At 38.9% G+C, this 24,071-nt stretch overlaps 3 protein-coding genes and 2 long non-coding RNA genes across 8 annotated transcripts in view; 4 read left to right on the forward strand and 1 right to left on the reverse strand.

Moving 5' to 3' along the window:
* LOC135617624 (uncharacterized) overlaps positions 1-1,757 on the forward strand; it is a 2,971-nt gene extending 1,214 nt beyond the window's left edge. Inside the window, exon 2 of the long non-coding RNA XR_010488793.1 lies at positions 123-1,757. This is a non-coding gene — a long non-coding RNA (uncharacterized LOC135617624). The remainder of the gene's footprint in view (positions 1-122) is intronic.
* A 2,187-nt stretch (positions 1,758-3,944) lies between these two features.
* Positions 3,945-5,110, reverse strand: LOC103992354 (basic leucine zipper 43-like). Its single transcript, XM_009412012.3, has one exon. It carries the CDS (start codon positions 4,693-4,695, stop codon positions 4,072-4,074), a length of 624 nt encoding a protein of 207 aa, XP_009410287.2. The 5' UTR covers positions 4,696-5,110; the 3' UTR covers positions 3,945-4,071.
* A 1,213-nt stretch (positions 5,111-6,323) lies between these two features.
* On the forward strand, positions 6,324-7,864 carry LOC135616297 (uncharacterized). The gene is made up of 3 exons (XR_010488313.1): positions 6,324-7,139; positions 7,262-7,419; positions 7,498-7,864. It is a non-coding gene; the product is annotated as an uncharacterized LOC135616297 (long non-coding RNA).
* A 4,731-nt stretch (positions 7,865-12,595) lies between these two features.
* On the forward strand, positions 12,596-15,919 carry LOC135617625 (amino acid transporter AVT6A-like). 2 transcript variants are annotated; one of them, XM_065118034.1, is made up of 6 exons: positions 12,596-13,098; positions 13,183-13,700; positions 14,140-14,292; positions 14,420-14,623; positions 14,821-15,286; positions 15,559-15,919. In XM_065118034.1, exons 2-6 carry the CDS (start codon positions 13,274-13,276, stop codon positions 15,698-15,700), a joined length of 1,392 nt encoding a protein of 463 aa, XP_064974106.1. In that variant the 5' UTR covers positions 12,596-13,098; positions 13,183-13,273; the 3' UTR covers positions 15,701-15,919. The 2 variants fall into 2 exon arrangements, with proteins under 2 accessions (XP_064974106.1, XP_064974105.1); XM_065118033.1 differs by having other exon boundaries at positions 12,596-13,700.
* A 791-nt stretch (positions 15,920-16,710) lies between these two features.
* On the forward strand, positions 16,711-19,751 carry LOC135617626 (uncharacterized). Of its 3 annotated transcripts, none has more exons than XM_065118038.1 (5): positions 16,711-17,026; positions 18,145-18,194; positions 18,270-18,411; positions 18,969-19,027; positions 19,208-19,751. In XM_065118038.1, exons 2-5 carry the CDS (start codon positions 18,180-18,182, stop codon positions 19,484-19,486), a joined length of 495 nt encoding a protein of 164 aa, XP_064974110.1. In that variant the 5' UTR covers positions 16,711-17,026; positions 18,145-18,179; the 3' UTR covers positions 19,487-19,751. The 3 variants fall into 3 exon arrangements, with proteins under 3 accessions (XP_064974110.1, XP_064974108.1, XP_064974109.1); XM_065118036.1 differs by lacking the exon at positions 16,711-17,026 and adding an exon at positions 17,074-18,064; XM_065118037.1 differs by lacking the exon at positions 16,711-17,026 and adding an exon at positions 17,082-18,064 and having other exon boundaries at positions 18,270-18,366.
* The last annotated feature ends 4,320 nt before the right edge of the window (positions 19,752-24,071 follow it).

Below are 24,071 nucleotides of genomic sequence, written 5' to 3' on the forward strand. Positions count from 1 at the left end.
GCAATAGTGGTATAGACAAGTATCTTGCCAAGATTGAGTTCCACATGATCTTTTATTTATAGAAAGAATGTTAAAGGTACCTGGATGATGCATTATAATACATATAAACTATTGTTTGGCAGATATGGTATCCAGGAAATTGGAAAAGCAGCAACAGTACCTAATGCATGGAAGACCAAAATCTAGAAAATTCTTGATAGTAGTGTTAGGATACAAGTATCAATTATTAGTAGGCCATGTAAAGCTGGTTTAAGTCAAAAATTTTTGGAACTCGACTGGATAATTTGTTGATGCGTGTTATCATTATCTATCGTTGAATGTCCCTCTAAATTGTTCACAACTTCTTCTTTTTATGATTGTATCAATTTCCTTGCTTCCTTCTTTCTGATTATCTATCTAGTATCTTACCTTAATTATCTGCATAGTATGCAATGTTTTGCATGTGAAAATTAAGTGTTGTGATTTTGATCTTTTCCTCTTTAATGGATTGGGAAACAGGGACCATAAACACCATTCATTTAATCAGTATTAATTGTGGAACTTCTCTTCTATTGGCTTGTTATATATACCATGCTCGTTAATATATGTGCTTTTACAAGAAGCCAATAGAACAGAATTCCACAGCTAATACTAGTGGCTGACCAGTCCTGCATTGAGGGAAAAATATTTTGTGTCCAGTTCCATTGTCTGACATTATTGTTAGTGTCTATCTACTTGTGTTTCCTCGTGCAAAGATGGCATTGCAGAACATTGGTGCTTCAAACATCGATGATGCCTTCTATCAGTTTAATGTGCCCAAGATGATAACTAAAGTAGAAGGTTGTGGGAATGACATCAAGACAAACATTTTGAACATGGTGGACATTGCAAATGCCTTGCACCGACTAGCTTCTGACACTACCAAGTATGTTGGCTGTGAGCTTCGTGCTCAATCCAAGTTCGATGAAAAGACTGGTGCTTAGCTTGTTAACGGAGCTCATGACACTGCCAAATTAGCTGGATTACTAGAGAACTTTATCAAAGAGTATGTACTGTGTTATGGATCTGGTAATCCTGTGACTGCACATGCTTTTTGATAATGTGCACATTCCACTGGTAATGTGCCTGAGAAGGAAGAGAAGAAAGCAAAATCAAGAGTGGAAAGTGGGAGCTGCAAAAGCAGGAACTGAAGCAAAGGAGACACCTAGCACTATTGAGCAGATGATTGTAGAGATCAAAGGTACACTGAAGAAGGGATCCAAACCTAGTGAGCTTGGCTCCTTTCTGGGCTCTGACTGAGTCTTATCAAGAGAAAACGAATGCACTTTTTCAGGCCCTGTTTTTGGGTGTGGGTAAAATAGGTTGCAAAATGGGTTGTCAAGAAGAAGAAAGAACTACCTTCTGGCTATAGTGCATGATAAGGAATCACAGATGCGTCTTCTGTGTGCTATTGGAACATTCTGTGGGAATTTAGTAGGGATGCACTGAGGAAGTTGCTTTGGTAGCTAAATCTCTTTATGATGAAGATGGTTTGGAAGAAGATTACATAGTGCAGTGGTACAAAGATGGTCGAATGCTGAGTCAGAGGTAGAAGAGGAGTAATAATAGTTTCTATCACGTATATTAGTACTTTAATCATCTCATTTCCTGCCAGAACTAGTATCGATCTGTGTGATGCCTATTTCATCCCTTTGCGAGTTTTAAACTTGGTCATGTACCAGTACTATTGTGTTTGACTTGGTTCTTATCGAAATAAAGAAGTTATATTGTGGTTGGTACATAGTGTGTATCGTCTGTTTGTTTCGGAATCATGTATTGTTATTGGCTGCAAGAATCTTGCGCCAAGCTTGCTATTAAGTTTTCATGTTCACCAGAGAATCCATACCATTTGGGTGAGATGGGATCGTTGTATATGATGTATTGGTATCTCTAAATTTATCGTGCCACGTTCCTATTAAGCGTAGCTTATTTTTTAGGTTTGCTTGTAGGCTGCTACTTTTATTAAGATTGCCTATTGTGTTCAAACAGTGGTGAGTAGCTTGTTATTCTTTTGACATGCATGATTTGTTTTAAAGGATTGGTGTTGGAAATTACTCAAGACCGAAGCAAACTGGTATTTGATATATGCATTCTTTCTTATTTTTTTGACATGATATTTGATATTAGTAGTAGATTATTACATACAACTGTTTCAACCAGACACTCATTTATTACACACTCAAGTGTGTGTGAGTTCGAAGTACTGCAGTTCATTGGCTCTATGTTGATTTGATGGAATACAAAGGATGCGAGTTTTGTACCAAATATATTGCATCCGTCGTGATGAAGGAAAAGTATGACAACAGTTGATTGGCTCTATGTTAACTCGATTGGATTACATATCAAGAGAGGATGGTGCACTTCAGTCTCAAGAAATCTTGTACGCATGCATATAAGCATTTACAATAAAATAAGGCTTTAGTGGCATCCATTTGTTCATTTATCCTTCTGCCAAGCTGCTTCCTTTCTTTGGTCAGCCTAAAGCTATTTGGTTGTGCACTACTTATACATGCATGTCTGAAGTATTATTGTAAGCTTTACCTATTCTGTTAAATTGCATGTAACAAAATGATGCATGATGAGACACATCAGTCTTAGCTAGATGGCATGAACTGACTGATACTTTGATGACCCACCTTATTTGGGACCTCAAGATACCCTCTTTTTAGAGGCATACATGCTTGCTAAAGTTATTTGAAGGCTAGCTTAGAAAAGGTTGCCAATGGACTTAACCAGCTTGCTTGTGTTCCAAGGACCAAACCTGAAAGTTTGAGCTTTGTTGTTTGATGGAGAAACTAGCATTTTCATGTACTGTTAAACCTGAATTCTCTGTTTCTAAGCCTCATCCAGGAACAGACATAAAGAACAATTTGATGTGTTAGTTTTCTGAAAAGACAGAGATGCTTCACCAGAAGTGAACGCTATCTTAAGCCTGAAATATCAGAAAGTTTGGAACCATGAATGCAGCTATAATGTAACATTTTCTGGAGAAGATAGGAACCTCATGGGCTTAGTATTATGCAAAATCATGAGGAATGTTTGTACCCCAAAATACTTTGAATGAGCCAAGACTAAGACATTGATGGAAACACACAAGAGGCCACTAAAACTTGAGTAGCAACAGTCTTGGAAATGATGGTGGTGGCAGTGTAAAGAGAGCAGTCAGTCATTTTCTGTGGTGGATTTGTGCAGGTCACTCTCTCTGAACATTCAGTGCACTAGAAATAATTCAGTATCTAACTTCAGTTGAAGGTTCTCCAAACAGTGTAAAGAAAGTTTGAAATCCACGAGTTCTGTGAGGAGAGGGCTATGCTTTTTGGAAGATCAGCAGCTCCAGGTAGAATTTACCAGATGTCTCAAGTTCTGAGAGAGCCAAGTCCTGAAATGTCAAACATTGACTATGACAACATTTGAATCCAAGTGAATCTTGCTGTGGTTTTTGGTGCTTCTGATGCATAGTTTGCCTTGAACTGAACTAATTTCTTATCCCTATGATGTCTTTAAACAGGCACATGAAAACAGGATTTCATGGACATGGAATGGGAGAGTCGTATACAATTCAAGGCATGTCAGCCATGAAAGTAAAACCTTGTCCGGATTGCTAGAGACAAGTCTTTCAATCTTCTAGCGCAAAGACATCTGAAACATTAGGGTTTTCTTGAAAGCTCACCACCAATAATTGCCACCACCTGCAAGAGATTCCTGTTGCATGGCAAATATGATATGTGCAGCCACTGTGGCCTACAACCCTTTTTCTGTTCTCTTCCACCGAATCGAATGTTTCTAGCAGTAACATCGACTGCTATCCAATAAGCAGTTGGGTGTTGCTGTTTTGCCTCTTCGACTCGGTGGTCTTCTTCTTAGTAGCCATGGTTAATGTTCTTGAAATGATTTCTGATATCATAACAGGACAACTCCTCCATACGTATCACTAAAATTCGTGATGCAAGAGCATTAATTATTTGCATGGTAAACTTGTGCATGCAGCCTACCAGCTTAATCACGCTGAGAGAGATGAGAGAGTTCAAAAGGGAAGAACACAAAAAGGAGGATTCAACTGTAATCCGAGCCGAGTTCTTCTGGATTTTGTGGAGCACAACTATGTTCAGGTGGCAGCTTCTCCAGCTTCTTCTGGAGCTCTGTTTCTTCGTCTCTGAGCTGGGCATTCTCGCGGAGTACCTTCTCGCGCTCTCTCATGGCACGGTTGAGATCATCGAGGAGCCGGCCGTTTGCAGACCGGAGATGGGCAACCTGCGACCGCAGCTCGCTGAGTTGCTTCAGCTTGCGCATGCGCGATCGCCGCGCGGACTCTCTGTTGGATATCATCCTCCTCTTCCTCCGCTCCTCGGCCCAGCACAGTCGCTGCTCTTCCGCCTCGACCACGCTGTGGTTTGGAAGGCCGACTTCATGCATCAACGGCGAGCTCTGAGCTTGGTTCGGGGAGCAACATCCAAAGAGATCGCTCAGGTGGAAGGAGGAGGGGATGCCGTTGTTTGGAAGGCCGACTTCATGCATCAACGGCGAGCTCTGAGCTTGGTTCGGGGAGCAACATCCAAAGAGATCGCTCAGGTGGAAGGAGGAGGGGATGCTGTTCTCAGCCATGTGGTACTGAGACTGGCAAGAAGGCATACACGAAGGTGAAAGGTATCTAATGCTGGCAATCTCACCTGGATACATGGTCACAAATTTTCCAGAGAATAGAAGATCCAAGAAAGATCTCGGTCACAGTGGGATGTTCTACTGAAGGGGAAGGAAGCATGGAAGGTATTGATGTGAATTTATAGAGTTGCAAGACTCGGCAGTACCACTTTGTCCGGTTCAAGCAGCATCTCATCCTGCTGGATGGATGCCGAGCAATGCATGCATGCATGCATCCATCCATTACAATTCCTCCATCGCTATCAGACGATGGCGTGCAGATGACGGAACCCTCGACACCAAAAACCTTGTTGCCCCCATTAAAGTAGAAGCTGGTTCATTAGCAGTGACAAGCATTTGCTTTGAAATGAAAGAGGGCCAGGATGTTGGTGCCACTATAATGCGGGCATAGCTTTGGATGCATCTTCAAGAAAAGGAGAAGAGAAAGGGCACGACTGTGGATGATGGATGACAGAATCATGGGCTAAAACATAAAGACAAACTTGGCTTTCATGCAGTGTCACTGTTGATCAAGGGGAATGTTTTGGAGCGAGAGAAGGAAGAGGATGTAATTGGTGAGAGGTATGTTAGATTAGATTATTGTTTAGCATGGCTTGATTCAGCTTGTGTCACGCAATTGAAGTCACTTTCTGTAAAGTGAAGATATAGCATATCAATTGCCATGGGATCCACTGAAATGGACCACTTTGGATGGCGATTGGATGGATAATTGAGGAGCTGTGGAATCAAATTGATTAGAGCTCATTCCAGTCCCAGCTAAAAAGAAAAAAGTATTTGATCATATTATATATCTATTCAGTTTATTCTTCATTCCAGGATCATTTTTAATCTCTCAACCATGACATTCTAGATGGTTTGGACCTGCACACTGCTGACATCATCTGAAATGCTTTTATCTTTTCCTTCTAGATTTGGTACATGTTTATTAGTTTTATAAAATGTAGACTCCACTTCACCACATTGATATCAACATTCATATCTAGTGCATTCTTATTAAATTTAGTTTGTTGACTTAGGTTTGCTCACAAGTCATTGTAGCCACTCTGAATCTGATGCACAATCTTTATGCTTTGGTGGTTGTTCTTGATATTTATGGTGATGGATAAGAGTGAATCCTTTTGGATTATAATATTTGACCCTGTTGCATACATCTTATGTTTTCTCTCTTGTCATATCTTGATGTTTGATGTAGTTGCTCCTACTGGTGCCAAAAAAAAAAGGGGTGCTTTGTGTGTTCTTTTCCTTTGGCTCAATTATACATTAAGAGGTCACTCCAGTGGGCTTAATAATTGCTACAAAAAAAAATGGTATTTAATTACCTTATGAATTTGCCGAAAAGATAATTTTCCAATTAGGAAAGAACAAGAAAAAGGAGCTTTAAATTGTATCCCTGTTCACTTTATTGTTATCGAGTGTAATGGATCTCAGTTGACAATGGCAGACCTCTTTTGGCATCTAGCACTTTCTTTTCTGAATAAGTAGATTATTGCTCGCATGAAAATGATGTGTGGTTTGAGTAGTGTGATAATATATTTGTTTGATTTCCACTTTGCTGGTTTTACATGAGATTACCAGTTCATAATACCTGGTGGAGATTTTTATTTGAGACCCTACATGTTTAAGACATGGCAAATTATATCTGAATTATGAGCTTTCAAGGCTGGTTAATGCTGTGTAAAGTCGACGATCGATGAACCGAAGTTTTCAGGTAACTAATTACTTGTCTTTTTGGTTGATCACTTTGATGCAAATGTCAAGAGACCTATTCTCAGCTGGAAAGGTCTTCTGACACTCGAGTACTATGCAGATTTCTTCTAATTGCCTTCCTAATCATCTCCAGCAAAGGACAGTAGTTTTCAGAAAGAAAAGTAGCAGCATTGTTCTTGGCTTTGCTATGATTTACCACTCACAGCAAAAAGCTAATGTCATTTTGCTTCCATTCTTGAAATGTGATGTACAAATGTTGCACTTGCAGTTTTCCATCACAACCTTTTCCAATAAACAAATCTACTTCGCCAGCATTTAGTAGTTCTTAGCCTTCTTTCTTTCCTGTTTGGCTTCAGTATCAGGCTGCTTGCTCACTCTGATGTTATAACCATAAGATTGATCCAAATATGCCTACAAAGATATGTGTACAGGATGTTCTTTTCGGCTATATCTTTGTTTGTCTGGATGACAGGAATGTTAGTAAACCAAAGTGTTCATCCCAACACAGGAAACAGTAGGGAGGAGGTTTTGTCTTGTTCTTGGACACCAGCATCTTGAAGACTCTTTTTGACTCCATTTCCTGTCTTCCCAAAGGCACTGACACACCTCACTATCCTCTTCTCTTGTTCTTGAAAGACCAGATGGAACCTACAAGGATGTCCAGGGCAGTAGCTCAACATCCATCATTAGCATTCTGAAGGAGAATGATATAAGCTGTGCTTGTTTCCATCTTGCCATCAGAATTCGAGTCTCAGGTAAACAGCTACAGATATCATTGGCTCATTGGCTTTTCTATTAACAACTAATACTTGTCATCACCTGTTTTCATACCAAAAAATTATCTTTTGCTGTGCTAATTAACTTGCTGTTTTGACAGGCTGATGAGCAGAAAAAGTAATCTGATATCAATAGTCGAGGTTGAATGAGTTTCAAATTAAACTCTAACAAATCTGACCTCCGAACGAGCTTATATCGATCAGATTTCAAGTAAACTGAGACATTTCTGCAATCCATGAACATTTGAAACAGTTGCAGGTAGGAATTCTTGCACCAGTTGACATAACTTGGAACTAATTCCTGGCTCAAACATGCTTGTTCTTCGGTTGCACTCAGGTCTTGAAATGGTGAGGATGCTTCATCAAACTTGGATCAAACCTGCTTATTGATGCTTCATCAACTATGTGTTCAAAGGACACATGAAAGGATGCTGAAAAGGGTGGGAAGAAAGTTGATGCATTATTTCTTCAGCAAAGATGCAGCAGCAGCAGCAGCAGCAGGAACGATGATTGGGTCTTCCACCAATCTGTCATGGAATTTTTGAGTACGGAGTAGACCAGGAGTTGACATCTGCTACCCCATCTCTGCACTCTCTTCTGTCTGTGTTGAATAGGCTCAAGCACCATATGGTAGAATTAGGCCTAAAAGACCAAATCCTTTGTGCAAACAGTTTGAAATCAAGTAGCCTTCTTCTTCTTTTTTGTCTCAGCCAATATATCGATTTCCAGTAAAGCAAAACTTTGGTATACTTTGTGATGCAATTCCTTTTTCTTTTTGAGAAGAATGTGGGGAAACACACTCCAACTTTATGCTGATAAATACTTGATCACTTGCTTTATTCTCATCCCCCTAATAGGCTGCAATTTCCAAGTCCTGCAAGCTTCTTAAATCTCTCTCTCTCTCTCTCTCTCTCTCTACAGCCACTGTAGATGTTGAACCTTTTGGTGTTGGGGGTTTATGATCGGATCAAAACAATTTGCTCTCTGCACTGATCCTAATTGTGGGTTGAGACTTGTAAACTTGAATGAATTGCTTCTGCTGCTGTATACAGTGCTTGGAATTTATGAAGATGATCAACAGAACAGCTTTGACTGCTCTAAATGAATGAGCAAAAGCTTCAATCTCAGGCATTATTCTATTGGCCAAGGAAAGAGAAGGCCCTCCTCACTCCATCTACACCAAATGCATCGATACAGCGACTTGCCTTGTCCTTTAGTACCATTGCACTCTGCATAGACCTTTATGATGCACTATCAATTCGATCCAGCTTTCTCTCACTGTACAGATACATGTTTTTGCTTTTCTTCGTTGATCGTTCTGTGACATAAATTGCATCACGAGAATGACATTGTTGTGCCCACACATTCCCACTACCAAACAACACTTTTATGTTGATGTGCTGTGTGTTTGGTCCAATAGGATTGGCTCACTAAGGATAAGCTCACTTGCCTACCCCCAATAATGAAGTCCTGTTGTTCCACACCCACCATTCCACCACTTCCATGGATCTCTTTGATCGATCTTCGATCTTCGATCTTCTCTTGGCTTCTGGTAGTGGAAGAAGAGGAGGTGTTAGTCCAATGCAAAGCTTGCTCGGTGGGTGGAAGAACGCATGCAGAAACAACAAAAAAGAGGTGTTGTTTGATGCACTGAGATTGTGGATGACAAAGCTTCATTAGCCTTCTTAAACAAATGACAAGCCATCGTCGTCGTCACTGTCACCGGTCGTGGTGTCACGTTGGTGATGATGTATGCAGCTTCGAGTCCGAGACGCCTCTTCTTCTTCTTCTTCTTCTACTTACTCTTCTTCCCAGAGGCACGATGAGGAGCTGTCACCAAAGTAAAGCTCGGCATGGCCATAAAGATGATGAGGTTGATGGGGGGAGGAAAAAGGGCTTCTTGAAGCCACAGAAAGAGATTCCAAGAACATGTTGAGAGTTGGATTTGCAGATGGATCTGCCTAACACACCTCCATGTCCATGTGTTGGCTGTACAACTACAAGTGGCAAAAGGAGTTTGCAGGATTTTTTAGCTTGGAAACCATCACTTGCTACCTCCAAGCAAAAGGTGAGTAGGGAGTGTGAGGGAGTTGCTTCCTTCTCATGCTTTCCTTCTCTTTTCCCAGATTAATACAGGAGGGATTCCTCCATCCATCACATCACATCACACAAGTCAAATCCTTGGACACAAACAACCTCTACAAACAGTTCAAGTGACTTGTCATGGTTTGTGTTCATCCAAAAAAGTTAGTGCAAGAATCGATCAGGAGGACCTTCCTTTACACACTGCACCAAAAACAAGAACAATGTGCTGAGTTCCCTCTCTTCTTGATCTGCAGGTAGCTATTACACACAACAGTTCAGTTCAGGAGGAGCTGTAATTAATGGACAAGGCTAAGCATTCTTTTCGGAGTAACAAGCAAGTTGAACTTTCCATCTTCATAGCATTCTTAGAGATCCAACCCAAGCTCGGCCCAAATGATCTCTCCGGCTTACGAAGAAAGTCGTATCAGCTCGGCCCGAGCCTATTAAGAAGGATCGTAATCCAAAAAAATATTAGTTTGATGATGATGTATCAAATATACTTAACATGATTCAAAACCTTACGTCGTAAGCTTTTAAACTAAGAGTTTTAAGTTTTTTTCTAGAAAAAAATGAGATATATATATATATATATATATATATATTTCAAATCGAAACATTGTCTTTATAATAATCGGAGGTAAAAAATCGATGGCAAAATATCATCATCATCATCATCATCCTATTTAGACTCCCAAAAAATTTCAACCTATTGGCGGTCATGTTTTCCTCTGCGAAAACATAATTAACATAAAAATTATTAGAAGAGGAGTAAATTGATTATAATAAATTTTTTTCAAGAAAATATATATAGTTCCGATTAAGAATATCCATCAAATGAGTGAAATAATAGCTTGAATTCCTCTCTTGAAGAGTCCCTCCCTAATTGCAACAATTTTACAGTGATAACACTTCTAATTCTCCTTACCTTGTTGATCATAAGAAGCTTCAGCTTTCAGTATGGAGTTTGTGCCAACCCCATTTAAATGAGTCTTTCTCATCTAACAAAATTCTCCCTAATTTGAGACATAAATAAATACCTTAAATGTTACTATGTGATGGGAGACACTTCATCTACTCCTCCTTCTTCGTCTTATTTTTCAAATTCATCATCATCATCTTCTTCTTCTTCTTCTTTTCTTTTCTTATCTTATACTTGTCATAAATAAATACCTTAAATGTTACTATGTGATGGGAGACACTTCATCTACTCCTCCTTCTTCGTCTTATTCTTCGAATTCATCATCATCATGTTCTTCTTCTTCTTTTTCTTTTCTTATACTTGTCTTCTTCGTCATAACATGAGATATGGGCCAGAAATCGGATGATACATCAAGACAACACAATAGAGGCATCAACATCACACACGCATAGGTGGCTAACCATACAAGTTTAGCAAACGTACATCTCCTTTCTTTTATTAGTAGAAGTTTGTGGCTTCATCAAACCTCTCCTTTCCTCTACAAAATCATTTGATGTCTCTATTAAAACATTCAATTCATAAAGTAATGAGTTTCATGTTTAAATCCACATATCGAAGTTACGTACGTTATTTAATATAATAAAAATATATTTTATTCTTTTAAAAGTTAAGAAACTAAGATTTTTTTTAATCCGATCAATCGGATTCACGTTGTGTGATGCATGGACCTATAGAACATGTTCGAAATTAGTCGACGTTCGTCGAAAAATCCTTCGATAGAGATGTTGCATGTTTAATACCAATAATTTTTTTTAATACTTAAGTTAAATAGTGTGATCTTTGAGCGCACACACGAGGATCTTTTAAAGCAAGATGACTGTTAAGTTGGTCGAGAGAGAATAATTATGTGGGTTATCTAACCATAAATATGTTACGTGGTATGATCATATGCTAACTCGAAAGAACTATAAGTCATAATTGTACATTATTTTTATCCAATTAATTATTTCATTGAACCAAAACTATAATATTCATATCATCCTCCTTTGCTAAAAGTTTTTTTTATAATTATATTTTTTTTATAAAAAATGAAGTCGATTATTCAATAAATTGATTCATAATTAAACCAAAGATCATAATATAATGTGAATTAGTAAACAAAAGAATGAAATCCTTAAGGAAATAATGGGCATCAATAAATTTATAATATTTATAACTCATTATTTTATCTATCGAAGGAACTAATAGAATAAAAAAAATAATAACTCGAGTTGAGAGCACGAGGAAATGCTTTGAATAATAGAAGGAGACAATAAAGAATCCCACTTTGTCCCACAAGCAATCATCAATCTTGCATGAGAAACACAAATTAGCATCCAATCAATAATGGAGAGCTCAAAGAAATGAATCACTCCCTCGTGGGCAAACTCGAGTCACATATTTGGGCCTCAATTATTGTACTCTCTCTCTCTCTCTCTCTCTCTCTCTCTCTCTCTCTCTATCTCTTTTTTATTTATCTTGACTTATCTAATTGTCTTGTTTTTAGTGGGACATAAATTTTGATACCATTTGTATCCTCAGTCATAGATATATTACAATATTTGGCTGGATAGAATTAAGTATTAATTAAGTAATAAATTGTCTCTTCATATTAGTTTATGAGTAAATTTCGAGAAAATCTCCCTATTTTTTAAATTTTTATCTAATATTTGAAATATTATTATTTTTTATCCTTTTTCTAAAGATCAATCCATTGAGTCTGATTATAATATTTGATAATATTTTTTACTATTATTTTTTTCTTATAATTGAAAATATATAAAAATACTATGATTTATTTATTTATTAAAAAATTCTAAAAATAAATTTTAAAGATCTATTTTTTTAAAAAAAATCGTCCATAATTTATTATAATATTATAAATCGATTAAAATCATATTGATGGGACGGAAACATATCATTGACGTGATTCTTATGATGGGAAGAAGATGACAAAGTGATGAGATCACCGAAAAAAAAGAAAATAAAAGAAAAAGAAAAATGAAAATTCATGAGAATAAATAATAGAACATACGCGTCTCGTTTCTGCGTCGGCCCCACCGGTGGGACCCACGTGACCGTCCTTTCTGACACCAATCGAGATGGTCGGCGGGCGAGTGGATGGGACGGATCCTTTTCCCGGTGGGATTAGCATTGGACGGCTGTCCTCCCACGGCCCGCCGAAATCACAACTTTGTCCTTCGGTGAAGGCGAGCAAAACCAAATCGTTTCGATTTGTATGAAGGGTAGTAATGTCAAATCGCACATTTAAGGAACACCTGTCTGAATCACGACGTGAAGTGACAACTTTATCCGTCCATAAATAAGTCCTTTCTATGTCTAAGAAGGGTTATACTGTCAATTCGTAATTAAATAGAAGAATAGCGAGCAACGGTATCGCCTCTCCTCCCCCACAAATTCCCACCGCAGGAGGCGAGGAGCGGAGAAAGAACTCCTTCCTTTCCGTCGCCGACGATCTCAATCGCACTGGAAACCGCTCATCGGTCGTCGACGACGGTCGCAGAGCTGGAAAGATCTCATCTTTGCGATTTTCCCTGAGTCATCTTCTCGTTCCGTGTCAAACCAGGGAAAAGGAGGGCGGGAGACGTGTAGGACACGTAGTATCCACCTCAGATCGTTTTGTGCTTCTTTGATGGTTATCGTTTCTGTCTAAATTTGATTGTCTGTCGTTTAAAGATCCTTATTTGCTTCTTGCCGTTTGGATTGCGAAGCCCTGGATCTGGAAAAGCAAACAAAGTTTGGTTCTTTGGACGATTTATTCACAATCGTTTAGTTATTTTCCATTCATCGTACTCTGTACAAAGAATTTCATGTTTGGGTGTTAGAATTGCTCGATTCGCTGTAGCTTCTTCACAGATCGAAGGGTCTTGGCAGGTTGGTTCTCGAAAATTTAGCTTGGAATCTCTGCCCGCAACCCGTTTGATCTGGTTCCCGTTCTCAAAATTTGATCTTTTCCAGCTCTGCGATTGAAATTTATCTGTTGCTTGAAGCAAACTTCTCGAGGCCTTTTAATCTTCTCTCGTAGAAGTCCTACTTTTGGGTGTTACAAATGACTATCGTAAGCATTTCTCCCGATGAGAGCAATGGGCAGCGAAGGGGCAAAAGGATTCTTGATGAGACAGTTCCGCTGTTACCGAGCAAGCAGGAGGAAACTGGGGAATTTGATGAGTTCAATGGAGCTTCTTTTGCTGGGGCTGTCTTCAACCTATCAACTACCATCGTCGGAGCAGGGATTATGTCCCTGCCCGCCACCATGAAAGTCTTGGGGCTGGTGCCTGGGATTCTCCTGATTGTATTCTTTGCTTTCTTCACGGAGCAATCGATTGATATGTTGATCAGGTCTAGCCGAGCAGGGAAAACGGTTTCCTATGGAGGAGTAATGGGCGATGCATTTGGAAAAACCGGCAAGGTGTTGATTCAATTGTGTATTATCGTGAACAACGTCGGCGTGTTGATTGTATACATGATCATTATCGGTACGCTATCTGTCAAGTTTTAATTGCCAGTTATAAGATCAGTCTTGCTGAGGTGAAGAGTGTAATCATTTCTATAGTTGATGCATCCTTATTTAATCAGTTCATAATTCATTATATGCATGTGCATTTTTCCTCCAAGGTAAATTCATGTTCTCATTTTGTTGTTTTAATTATATATCTGAAACTTGAAACTTACTACCTTTCCTGATAATTGAACTAGTCAAATATTTTCTTCGACAATTACAATGTTATAGAAGTTTTCATATATGAAATTGCTTTGCCAAGCCATTTTCTTCTCATATCTATTTTACTTCTCTCTTCCTATTCTGATGTCCCTTTGAATGCCTTCTGATAGTTAAAGCAGTCGTTGACAACTTGTTTCAACCATAGTATTGTTTTGTTCTCGTGGCTTGAATCTTAATCACGATTGTTTTGCCAGGCGATGTGCTTTCTGGAACATCTTCGAGTGGCTACCACCACTCTGGTGTTTTGGAAGGATGGTTCGGGCAGCACTGGTGGACTAGTCGTTTTGTCATTCTTCTGGTCTCAATGCTGGCAGTGTTTGCTCCATTGGCATGCTTCAAGCGTGTCGGTATGTGTAATACATCGTGACCGTCTCTAATATCTCATACAATTTTACAAGTCAAATAGTCATCTTCGAGAAGTTAAATTGCTGCATTCTTTTTGCAATTCTGATCTTACCATCTCTTTTCTGGCAGATTCACTGAGGTACACATCTGCCTTATCTGTTGCCCTGGCAGTTGTTTTCGTGGTAATTACAGCAGGGATTGCTGTTGTTAAATTGCTTGCTGGAAGCATCGCAATGCCCAAATTATTTCCGGATGTACCAGATTTAGCATCTGTGTGGAACTTCTTCACGGTGGTCCCAATTATTGTGACTGCATATATCTGCCATTACAACGGTAAGAACACTAGAATCTCATATAAAATTGTTTGTAAAATTATTTACATCAGAGTCACACAGATTATAAGTGTGTCTTTTGTTTGTCAAAATGATGTGATTGATGAATCTGCTTAACAGGATTACTGGTTACCTTTGCTCATTAAAGTTTGGAATTCTGACACACTGACCATTCTTTCTTGTATTGTGATTATGCAGTTCACCCTATAGAGAACGAACTCGACGATCCTTCCCAGATAAAGCCTGTTGTACGAACATCACTAGCGCTTTGTTCCACGGTCTACATAACCACGAGCTTCTTTGGGTTCCTCCTCTTTGGTGAATCCACCCTTGATGATGTGCTTGCCAATTTTGATTCCAATCTTGGCATCCCATACAGCTCTGTTCTGAATGATGCAGTCAGAGTTAGCTATGCTGTGCACCTCATGCTTGTGTTCCCCATGATCTTCCATGCCCTGCGGGTCAATGTGGATGGCCTACTTTTTGCATCGGCCAGCCCCTTAGCTTCAGACAATAGGAGGTTTGCTATAATTACAGTGGTGCTTCTATCGATCATTTTCTTGGCTGCAAATTTCATTCCCAGTATCTGGGACGCCTTCCAATTTACTGGTGCAACTGCTGCAGTCTGCATTGGGTTCATTTTTCCTGCTGCCATTACACTCAGGTGAGTCCTAGCAATTCACCATCGCCACTTCCCTTTCCCTTTTCTTTAATAACCACGGCAAAATCACTTCGTTATATGGATCCATTTGATGAAGTTGACTTGTTTCCGAGTACAGCTTGCATATATGGCAATGACATGTTCGCATCTGACCCTTGGATGCTCGATGGATTCTGATGTGTTCTATGCTTTTTAGAGCCATAAGTAGTTTCTGTATCATCTTCAATAAATTTATGCGCTTCTGAGTTCTCTTAACATTGTTTCTCCTATTTCAGAGATCCTCATGGCATTGCGACAAAGTGGGGCAAGATCCTGGCGGTTTTCATGATCATCCTCGCCGTTCTGTCAAATGCCATTGCTATATACAGTGATGCCTATTCTCTCTTTAAGAAGACCGATGCCTCCCCTGAATCCTAGGATGATTTTTAATGCCGGTGGCTCATATATATATATCGGATAATGTAATTGTTGGCACCCTGTAAGTTTTCTCCTTCAATAATAGACAGCTCAACATATAGGTTGAGTTGCATGCTCCATGTATGTAACCTGTACAATTTCTTAATCTGGACCTGTTGTTTGAACATTGATAATTGTCAAGCTGGGCCTGAAAGTATGAGAATGTCTGTTTCTTCTCAAGTAGTCATGCATTTACAATTAGAATTTTCTCTTAAACTGTCTTGATCAAGATTTTGATGACACTATATTCATGCTGTGATCCTTTTTCATTTCTCAAACACTTCATATCAGTATAATTAGGTGGATAAAGAGGCCTGATCTTTTTAGACTTACTGAAACAAACATGCTCAACTCACAGGAGACAGCCACATCTTTCTTCACTGCATCATTGTTAGCTGTCTTTGAAGTTTCACTGATGTCAAAAGCTAGGCAGGAATGATTTCTACAAAGTTTGACAAAAGTTCCACACAACATTATATGTATCACATGCTATCATCAGTGAGCAACATGATGTGGAAACTGATGATTTCAGGGGCCAGCAAACTCTTACATGGTTAACATCTACATGACTACATGGTTATACAAGATAGTATATCTCGATAATTTTGATTTTCCAAAATGATTCAAACCATCAATTTTTATTTTTATTTAATTTAAAATAATTTTTAAAAACATAAAAAAATTTAAATTTATTTTTGAATAATTAAAAATAATTTAAAATCACGATTCAAATGCGAAGATCTGTGCTTCAAGATCATGGTGAGGACTGCTTGCCTCGAGACCATCGCAGTGGGAGTGATGAGCTGAAGAGCTCCTTTGCCTTCGAGTTGATTCGCTGAAAGCCCGGTGATCTGATCCGATGAAGCTGCAAAGATGGTGATATGATGAGAAGGGTCGACACATCACGTGGATGCTTCATTCCATGGCCAGTTTGTGACGCGTGGAATGACAGATCGCAAACATACACAGCCTTCTGTTCTCCACCGAAAGAAAGGAAGGCAAACTTACACGATTTCCTACGCGACTTCCTGTGACCGACTCGTGAGCAGCTGACACGCTTCTCAAAAGACGCCCACCGGCGGAGAGTTGGGCAGCACGCCCTTGTGTTCTTAAACTCCCCAGCAGTAATCCTCAACCCTAGTGCTTGTTACAGCTTCCTTGCGATGAAAGAGATGCATGGGTGTGTGATTCCAGGAGCTGCAGTGTTCAGCCTCTTGTTTTCCCACTCCATCCGCCTCACTAAACCCTAGAGAACTCAAACCTCCTGCGGGTTCATACTGTTTCCAGGTTCTCAAACAAACCCTTAAATCTTACTCGAAGGTTTCTTCCTCTCTCTGCAAATATTTCTAGTATATGTATCAGAAGGCATGCCAAGCAACTTCTCTTTCTTCCCCTCCCCATTTCTGTTCTCCATTATAAAGAAAGATTTGATGATTGTTTCACTATGTCTTCGATGATCTCCCATATAGGATGCTGCTGTCTCAGTCTCTCTCTCTCTCTCTCTCTCTCTCTCTAATAGTTAGCTCCTACCATAGGTTTCCCAGATGGTATCTTCAACAAGCAAAGGATGGAACAATGTTCTCAAGCCACTGCAACCTGATCTGCGCATAGTTAGGCTGCTGAAACGAACCTGTCATTAGGAAATCAATATCGGACAGGATGGGCTGAAATGATGTGTCCTAGTTTACCGGGCACGAATCTTGACCTTAATATATTTCCATGTAGCTTAGATATCAACAAATCTTTCAGAGCCTTGCTTTGTCAGTCCAACCACAGTTTTGACTGATCAACTACACTGTTCGAAGTAGAAGCAATTAAATATCGACATGTGTACTGGTAAGGGCTTCATAAGCCACGTTGGTCACGGTCAAACCTATTGGGACCAAGAACACATGGATAGAGACTCGGCCAAAACCCTAGGCAAAAGCCATGGTCACCAGACTCCAACCCTCTCATCGTTGCATGCATGGCGGCAGACAGGCTCTAAGCACCCGTATCTTCCATCCACGCATACGTAGAACCGCGTTCAAGTTTTCTTCTCCATGCTTTGAACTTTGCTCCACGGTTTGAGTGCTCCAAAGTACCAACTGGGACGAAGGCATATTTAATTGTTAGGGACCAGTTTTCAAAAGCATACTGTCTGAGTTATATCTGGGAAGGATGGAAGTGTTTGGAATCCTGGGTAGCTACTCTCCTTACATCTCTAGAGCAATCTCACCTTAGAGGTCTCTGTGGACATGGGGTGCATAAGGTTAAGGTTCCTTTTTCTTGCGCTTTTGATCTGCTCGGTTACTCTTGCTGACTCTATTGCAAGCGCTCGCAGTGGTAGGTTCCATTCCTCTCTTAGAATAGATGATCATGGAATGGTATGCATCTATACTTACTTTGGTTCCTCTTTTCTCCAGTGGTTGAAGTACTGACGGAGAAGAATGGTGGTGCAATGGGTGTCGATGAGGTTGCTTTCTTAGATCATCATGAACTTTTGAATACCCTACGATGGAGAGTGATTTCGGCAATGTTTTCTTCACAGGAAGTACTTCCTGGCAGCACGACAAGCAGGAGCAGATGGCTGTGGGGAAGGAAGATGAGCGCAGAAAGGTTGGAGAAGAAGGACACAGTGGAAACAGGTGCAAAACCTTATGCTGGAAAGTGTAAACATGGAGGGAAGAGGGGTACGAACTTAGAGAGTGTTACAAGTCTTCACTCGAGGGTCAAACTGGTTCGCCATATACCTTTCAGCTCTGACTACCGTGGCCCAAAAACCCATCCCCCAAAGAACAACTAAGGCAAAGACACCACTGCAACTCCTTTTCTTGAGCTCACTAACCCGTAGATTTAGACTTTGTTTCCTTTTTTGCTTCATACATGTCTTAGCGACAACAGGAGAGAAGCCTCTGTGTATGTGTATGAAATGGTTAAAGGAGTAGTAGTAGTAGCTGTTTGTTTCTAACACATATGTCTTCAAGCTTATGATGAACAGAGTCTTTGTTCAATATTTGTATTATTAAGAATATTTATTCGGGTATTCTGATATCAATAGAAGATTAGCATATCTTTTCCTTTGTTAACCTTTTAGATTTCCTATCCTTTATATGTCATGATCCTTGGTCTCAAAAAAGGAACCGAGATTAGCACACAGATTTTAAGTAGTTGCTCCATGAATGGTGTTATAAGGCACAGGAATTATAAGTTCTTGATCCATTTAAAGTATCTGGATTTCTTGATGCAGGACCGGCAAAGATCTCCGAAGAGAAGATACTTGGTTCAACAACAAAGATGCATGATAAGGTCTCTCTCTCTCTCTCTCTCTCTCTCTCTCTCTCTCTCTCTCTCACACACACACACACACACACATAAACGTAAGCACACAAGAAATATTTTGTTGCAGTGTAGAGAATCATGAAAACATTAGAAAGACATGTTAATTCTACCTCTAAATATTTGCAACATTTTCATTTTCTGATTCAGGATTCCAGAAGAATTAGCATACCTAAGCCAAGGCCAAAAACCACTGTCAAAAAGCATACAAAAGGGAGTTCAGGTGAGGCAGTGAAGCCAAAGGCAACAGCACAAGCAGCCTCCCATGGATCATCCCATGACCCATTCCAGAGAATTCAACCTAAGAAACAACTGGATGCAGTCACTGAGATGTTCAACATGCTGCACAAGGACTACCAAACCAAGGCTCGCCGCAGGCCTCCCATCAACAATGACACTCCTTTGAAGCATCTTGATGCTAAGCCCTAGGCAGAAGATGGCCTCTCTCTCTCTCTCTCTGCTGGCTTGGTACTGTAAAGGGCTTAGGTCATAGTTGTTCTTTGATCAGCACATAATAGATATTTGGATATAGGAGTGGTCAATAATGCCTACAAGCCTCTTCAGTCCTTCCTACCTGTTTGCTTCCAAGCACTGATAGGTTTGGACAATTTTGGCAGTAGATGAGCTTGAGGCCTTGTTTCAAATCTTCAACTGTAATCTTGTACCACAAGATGCTTTCAGATGTGCTTTCTTAGGTGCTACAAAATCTTAACATGCAAGAAAGCAAGTTTCTACACATCTGAAAGAAGAAAAACCAAAGAGAACCATGCTAAGTTTTTACTCAAATCTTGAGTATCTCAATCTCCAGCTTGATAGTGAGAATTACTTGGATTGCAGTGGAGAAAGGTAGCAATTGATCTAGCTAGCAGTACTGCTTAGTGTGATTTCAGATGCTCCCATGGTATGGGTTGAACTTTAATAATGATTGATAGGTATACTGTTTGATTAGTTAGCAGACTATATTGGATTGGGTATATATATATCATTAGCCTATGAACACAAATCCATTACAAGTTTACTACAATAAACCTTCAATGGTGAGTGTACAGTGTGATTTGTTTTGTTTGCTTACAAATTTGGATTCCAAAAAATATTAATCAATTAAGTGTGTAGGCTTTTTTTATTAAAAAAATATATTCAATTAATGACATATATAACATGTAAACTGGAATATGAGACCTATTAGAATGTCTTAATAGAGACCACTATTCAACAACATACTAACCAATCTGAATATTAACAGAGAGTGTCTAGGCTTCCATGTCATGTTAATTTGTCATAGAAATAATTCCCTCGGATCTTTATATAGCATTATCCACATATGTTTTGCATGTAATTAACTACTTTACAGAAATATATATATATATATATATATATATATATATATATATATATATATATATATATATATATATATATATATATATATATATATATATATATATATATATATATATATATAAAGGATAAAACAAAATTGATGACGATTCTGGACGACAGAGTTGACTCTCCCAAGTCAAGTCAATGAAATGGACTCCAAGGTTCGGTTCTAGTGTCCCCTCAATCTCATTTTAGCAACCGGTACCCACCAATAACACCAACACAACAAGGAAGTATATCAAGGGTCTGTATCACCTGCCTCGACTAAGACACAAGGCGGACAGATGCGTCCTCTCATTGGCTATCTTATGTGGGTTCCAGTAGCTTAGAGGGCCAGGGATGGAACATTTGCCTGCCCCACCGAAGAGATTTGCTTGCCCCACCGAACATTTGCCAGACCCGCTACCTCTTTTCTCTCTCTCTCTCTCTCTCTCTCTCTCTCTCTCGATCGATGTCGACGATCCAGTCCACTGTTGCGCTCGTTGTCGCCAAATTGATGAGAACAATCAGCGGATTGATACACAAGATGCATAACCGGTTTCTTTTTCTTCGTGCCGAGAGGTATGTGTTCGTTGTTCTTTGAATGATGTGAGGCTTTTCGCTGCGCAATCTCTGGTTCCTCCGGTTCTTGATTTCCACCCCTTGTTTTGGTCGATTCGTTCCGTTGATTTCAAGAACCACCTTTTGATTATTTCTCGAAGGCCATTCTCGATGCTGAATTCAGAATGCGCGCAGTTTTCTTGCATAAAAATCGAAGCGGAGCGTGTTCTTTTGTTGCTTTCTTTTCAGACATTGTGGTTTCGCTTTGGCGTCGATCTTTTTGGAATTGAAGTGATAAAACCCAAATTCAGCTTCCGTTTCTTTTGTTCTTGATTTCAAAAACGAGTAGTGGGGGTGAAATGTAGATGGAAGATACAACATGTGGCGCAAATTAAATAGGGTATTTCTTGGAATTTCATCTTCAATCTACAACATGATGCAAGATTATTAGTAAGTAAAAAGATCACCCTAAATACCATGCCAGAAACACGTCCTTTACATTATTGTGGATAATAATTCTGTCAAATTGTTGCTTATCTGCTTCACCAACATTGAATGTATGAGTTCAGTTAAGGATGCAAATTCTGTAGATCCTTAATTAATCTGAACTGCCCACCTGATTTAGTTAATAAACTCTGTGATTTATGCATTTTTATTCACAAGATGGATGGATGTTCTTGAGGTACCCTTGATGCAAATTCCATAGACCTCCTTCATAAGAAAAACATCCATCATATTTTCTTCATACTAAAATAATAAATATCGAGAAGTCGATTTGGCCTACTTAAGCATTTCTGTTTTAATTGAAAGCTTGACATCCTATACTGTAGGCCTTCAAGATGTTCCATTGCTTTCAATACCAAAAGGTGCTAAGGAATGCTGAGCCAGACTTCAAGATGTTCCATTGATTGTTATAAGGCTCTACCAGAAGCATTCTCATGGACAGCACCAACCGAATGAAGAAAGAGTATCATCTCTTCCCATATGTGCAAATGGCGTTAACACGAGCATTGACTCGAGTGCATCACTCTCATCACTCTCTGTTTCTGACACTAATCCTGGCTTGCAATACATGGCAAAGAGGAATGCACACTGGAATCTGCAACAAAACAAGGACCTTTCTGCATCTCTCTCATGCGTTCCGAGATATTCATACAAGTATGTGATTTATTGATTTTCTGCTGTCGTTAAATAATCTATTGGTTTTCAAAATAGATTGACTATGTTACATAGGATTTATTAAGCTGAAGTCCAAGAGATTAACCACTTAACTTCCAAGATGAAATGTCTTCCTTTTTTTTTTTTAATGCGTGACTTATATCTGAATGAAAGCTCTACTATCCATTAAATATTTTGCAGTCACAAATTCTCCGGCAACTTCAGATTAGGAAGCTTACCTCCATTGTCTTTCTTGAATTTACTATTATTTACTGAACTTAGGACTTGGGTGGATCAAATCAACTTTCAAAGTATCCATAGATGGCATGTGTGGGATTGACATATGTTGGGTGTCCCATACTAAATTCTGTCTGAAAACACACAACTCAAGAATTTTGGTGCGATCTGATCCACCTAAATAATCTTTTATAAAAAAATATTTTTGAATAGTTCTTGGACAAGAATGGAGGAATATTTAGTATTCTTTTGCAGTAGCAGAAAAAAAAAATTATAGAAGATGTTCAGATATTCTTTTTATTGATAGAATTTGTCAAAGTTATTAAATGAGAGGCCCAATGATAAATCTATTTGCATGCTACCTTCATGCATGTCTAACTATGTCAAGTTGTTTCAAGCATGGTTCTAAATACTCGTCGGACCAAGCAGTACATACCCCCTCTGATATATTCCCGACTGATCAGGAATTAATAACGGTATATCAAATCTTGTATTGTTTAAAAAAAGGGTGTACTCAATACACGAGGCTTCCGCCAATGCAGGGTCTAGGTAGGTCAATGTATACAGCCTTAAATATTTAAATATTTGAAGAGGCTGTTTCCATGATAGCCTAATTTAAAACAATCCGCTTGATATTATACTTTATTTTTATTTTAAGTGATTGATTGACATTGTTGATATAATGTTTGGTATATTGGTGCCATAACAATCTGGCTAAGGATCGATTTGGTATCAGATCAAGATTTAAAACACACAAGTTGCAAAATACTGGTTGAATACTTCAACCACAGCATGGTACCATTTGTTGTATATCTACCTTTTATATATGAACCTTGATATCTCTCTGTGAAGACCAAAGTCTTCTAAACTCCATTATTAATCCCTCACAGGAGATGTTATATAGTCACATTCAGTTTACAAGATTAAGGAAATCTCTACATGGTTATGTTAAAATTAATTTAAAGGAGTATTCTCATTCTACATATTAGTCAGTAATGTAAAGGAGTATGTTGACAATAATGTGTTAATTCAGTTTACAAGATTAAGGAAATCTATACATGGTTATGTTAGCAATAATGTAAAGAAGACAATACATTTGTCTATATGTTATCCAGGTACTTAGTGAGTGAACCAAGTAAGGATGTGCTCGTCCTTCAATCGGACACATCTCAGTCATGATTTAAGTTGATGTATAGATCTAAATACATCTCAGCTTGAGAACAGATTCTTAATAGCGAAGAACCTTATCTTAATTCTGTGTTGCATGATTGAAAGACCGTAATCCAAAGTCTTAACTAGAGTCGATTTGCTTTTCCACGGCTTACACATTCTTAAGGATATATGATTGAAATTCTTCTTGGAGTCAAATTTTCTTTTGATAGCATTGGCTTACCTGACGCATCAAATAGTCTCTTGTTTAAGCAATGGGATATAGTTATCTAACTTCCTGCAGATGGTTAATATGTGCTGGGGATATCCAGAGAGCCACACAGAACTTTACAACAGTTTTAGGACAACGATCTTTTGGGCCATTATATCAAGCTACAACGCCGACAGGTGAATTGGTAGCTGTTAAGGTGCTTGCAGGTAATTCAATCCAAGGAAAAAAGAGGTATACTGCTCAGTTTTTGGACTGAAATAGCATGAATGAGTTTGCTAACATCAACTGAAAATGTCTTATATTATAGTTTAAGTTTGT

This window comes from Musa acuminata, chromosome BXJ2-7 (assembly GCF_036884655.1).
Source record: "Musa acuminata AAA Group cultivar baxijiao chromosome BXJ2-7, Cavendish_Baxijiao_AAA, whole genome shotgun sequence".
Taxonomy (NCBI): Eukaryota; Viridiplantae; Streptophyta; class Magnoliopsida; order Zingiberales; family Musaceae; genus Musa; species Musa acuminata.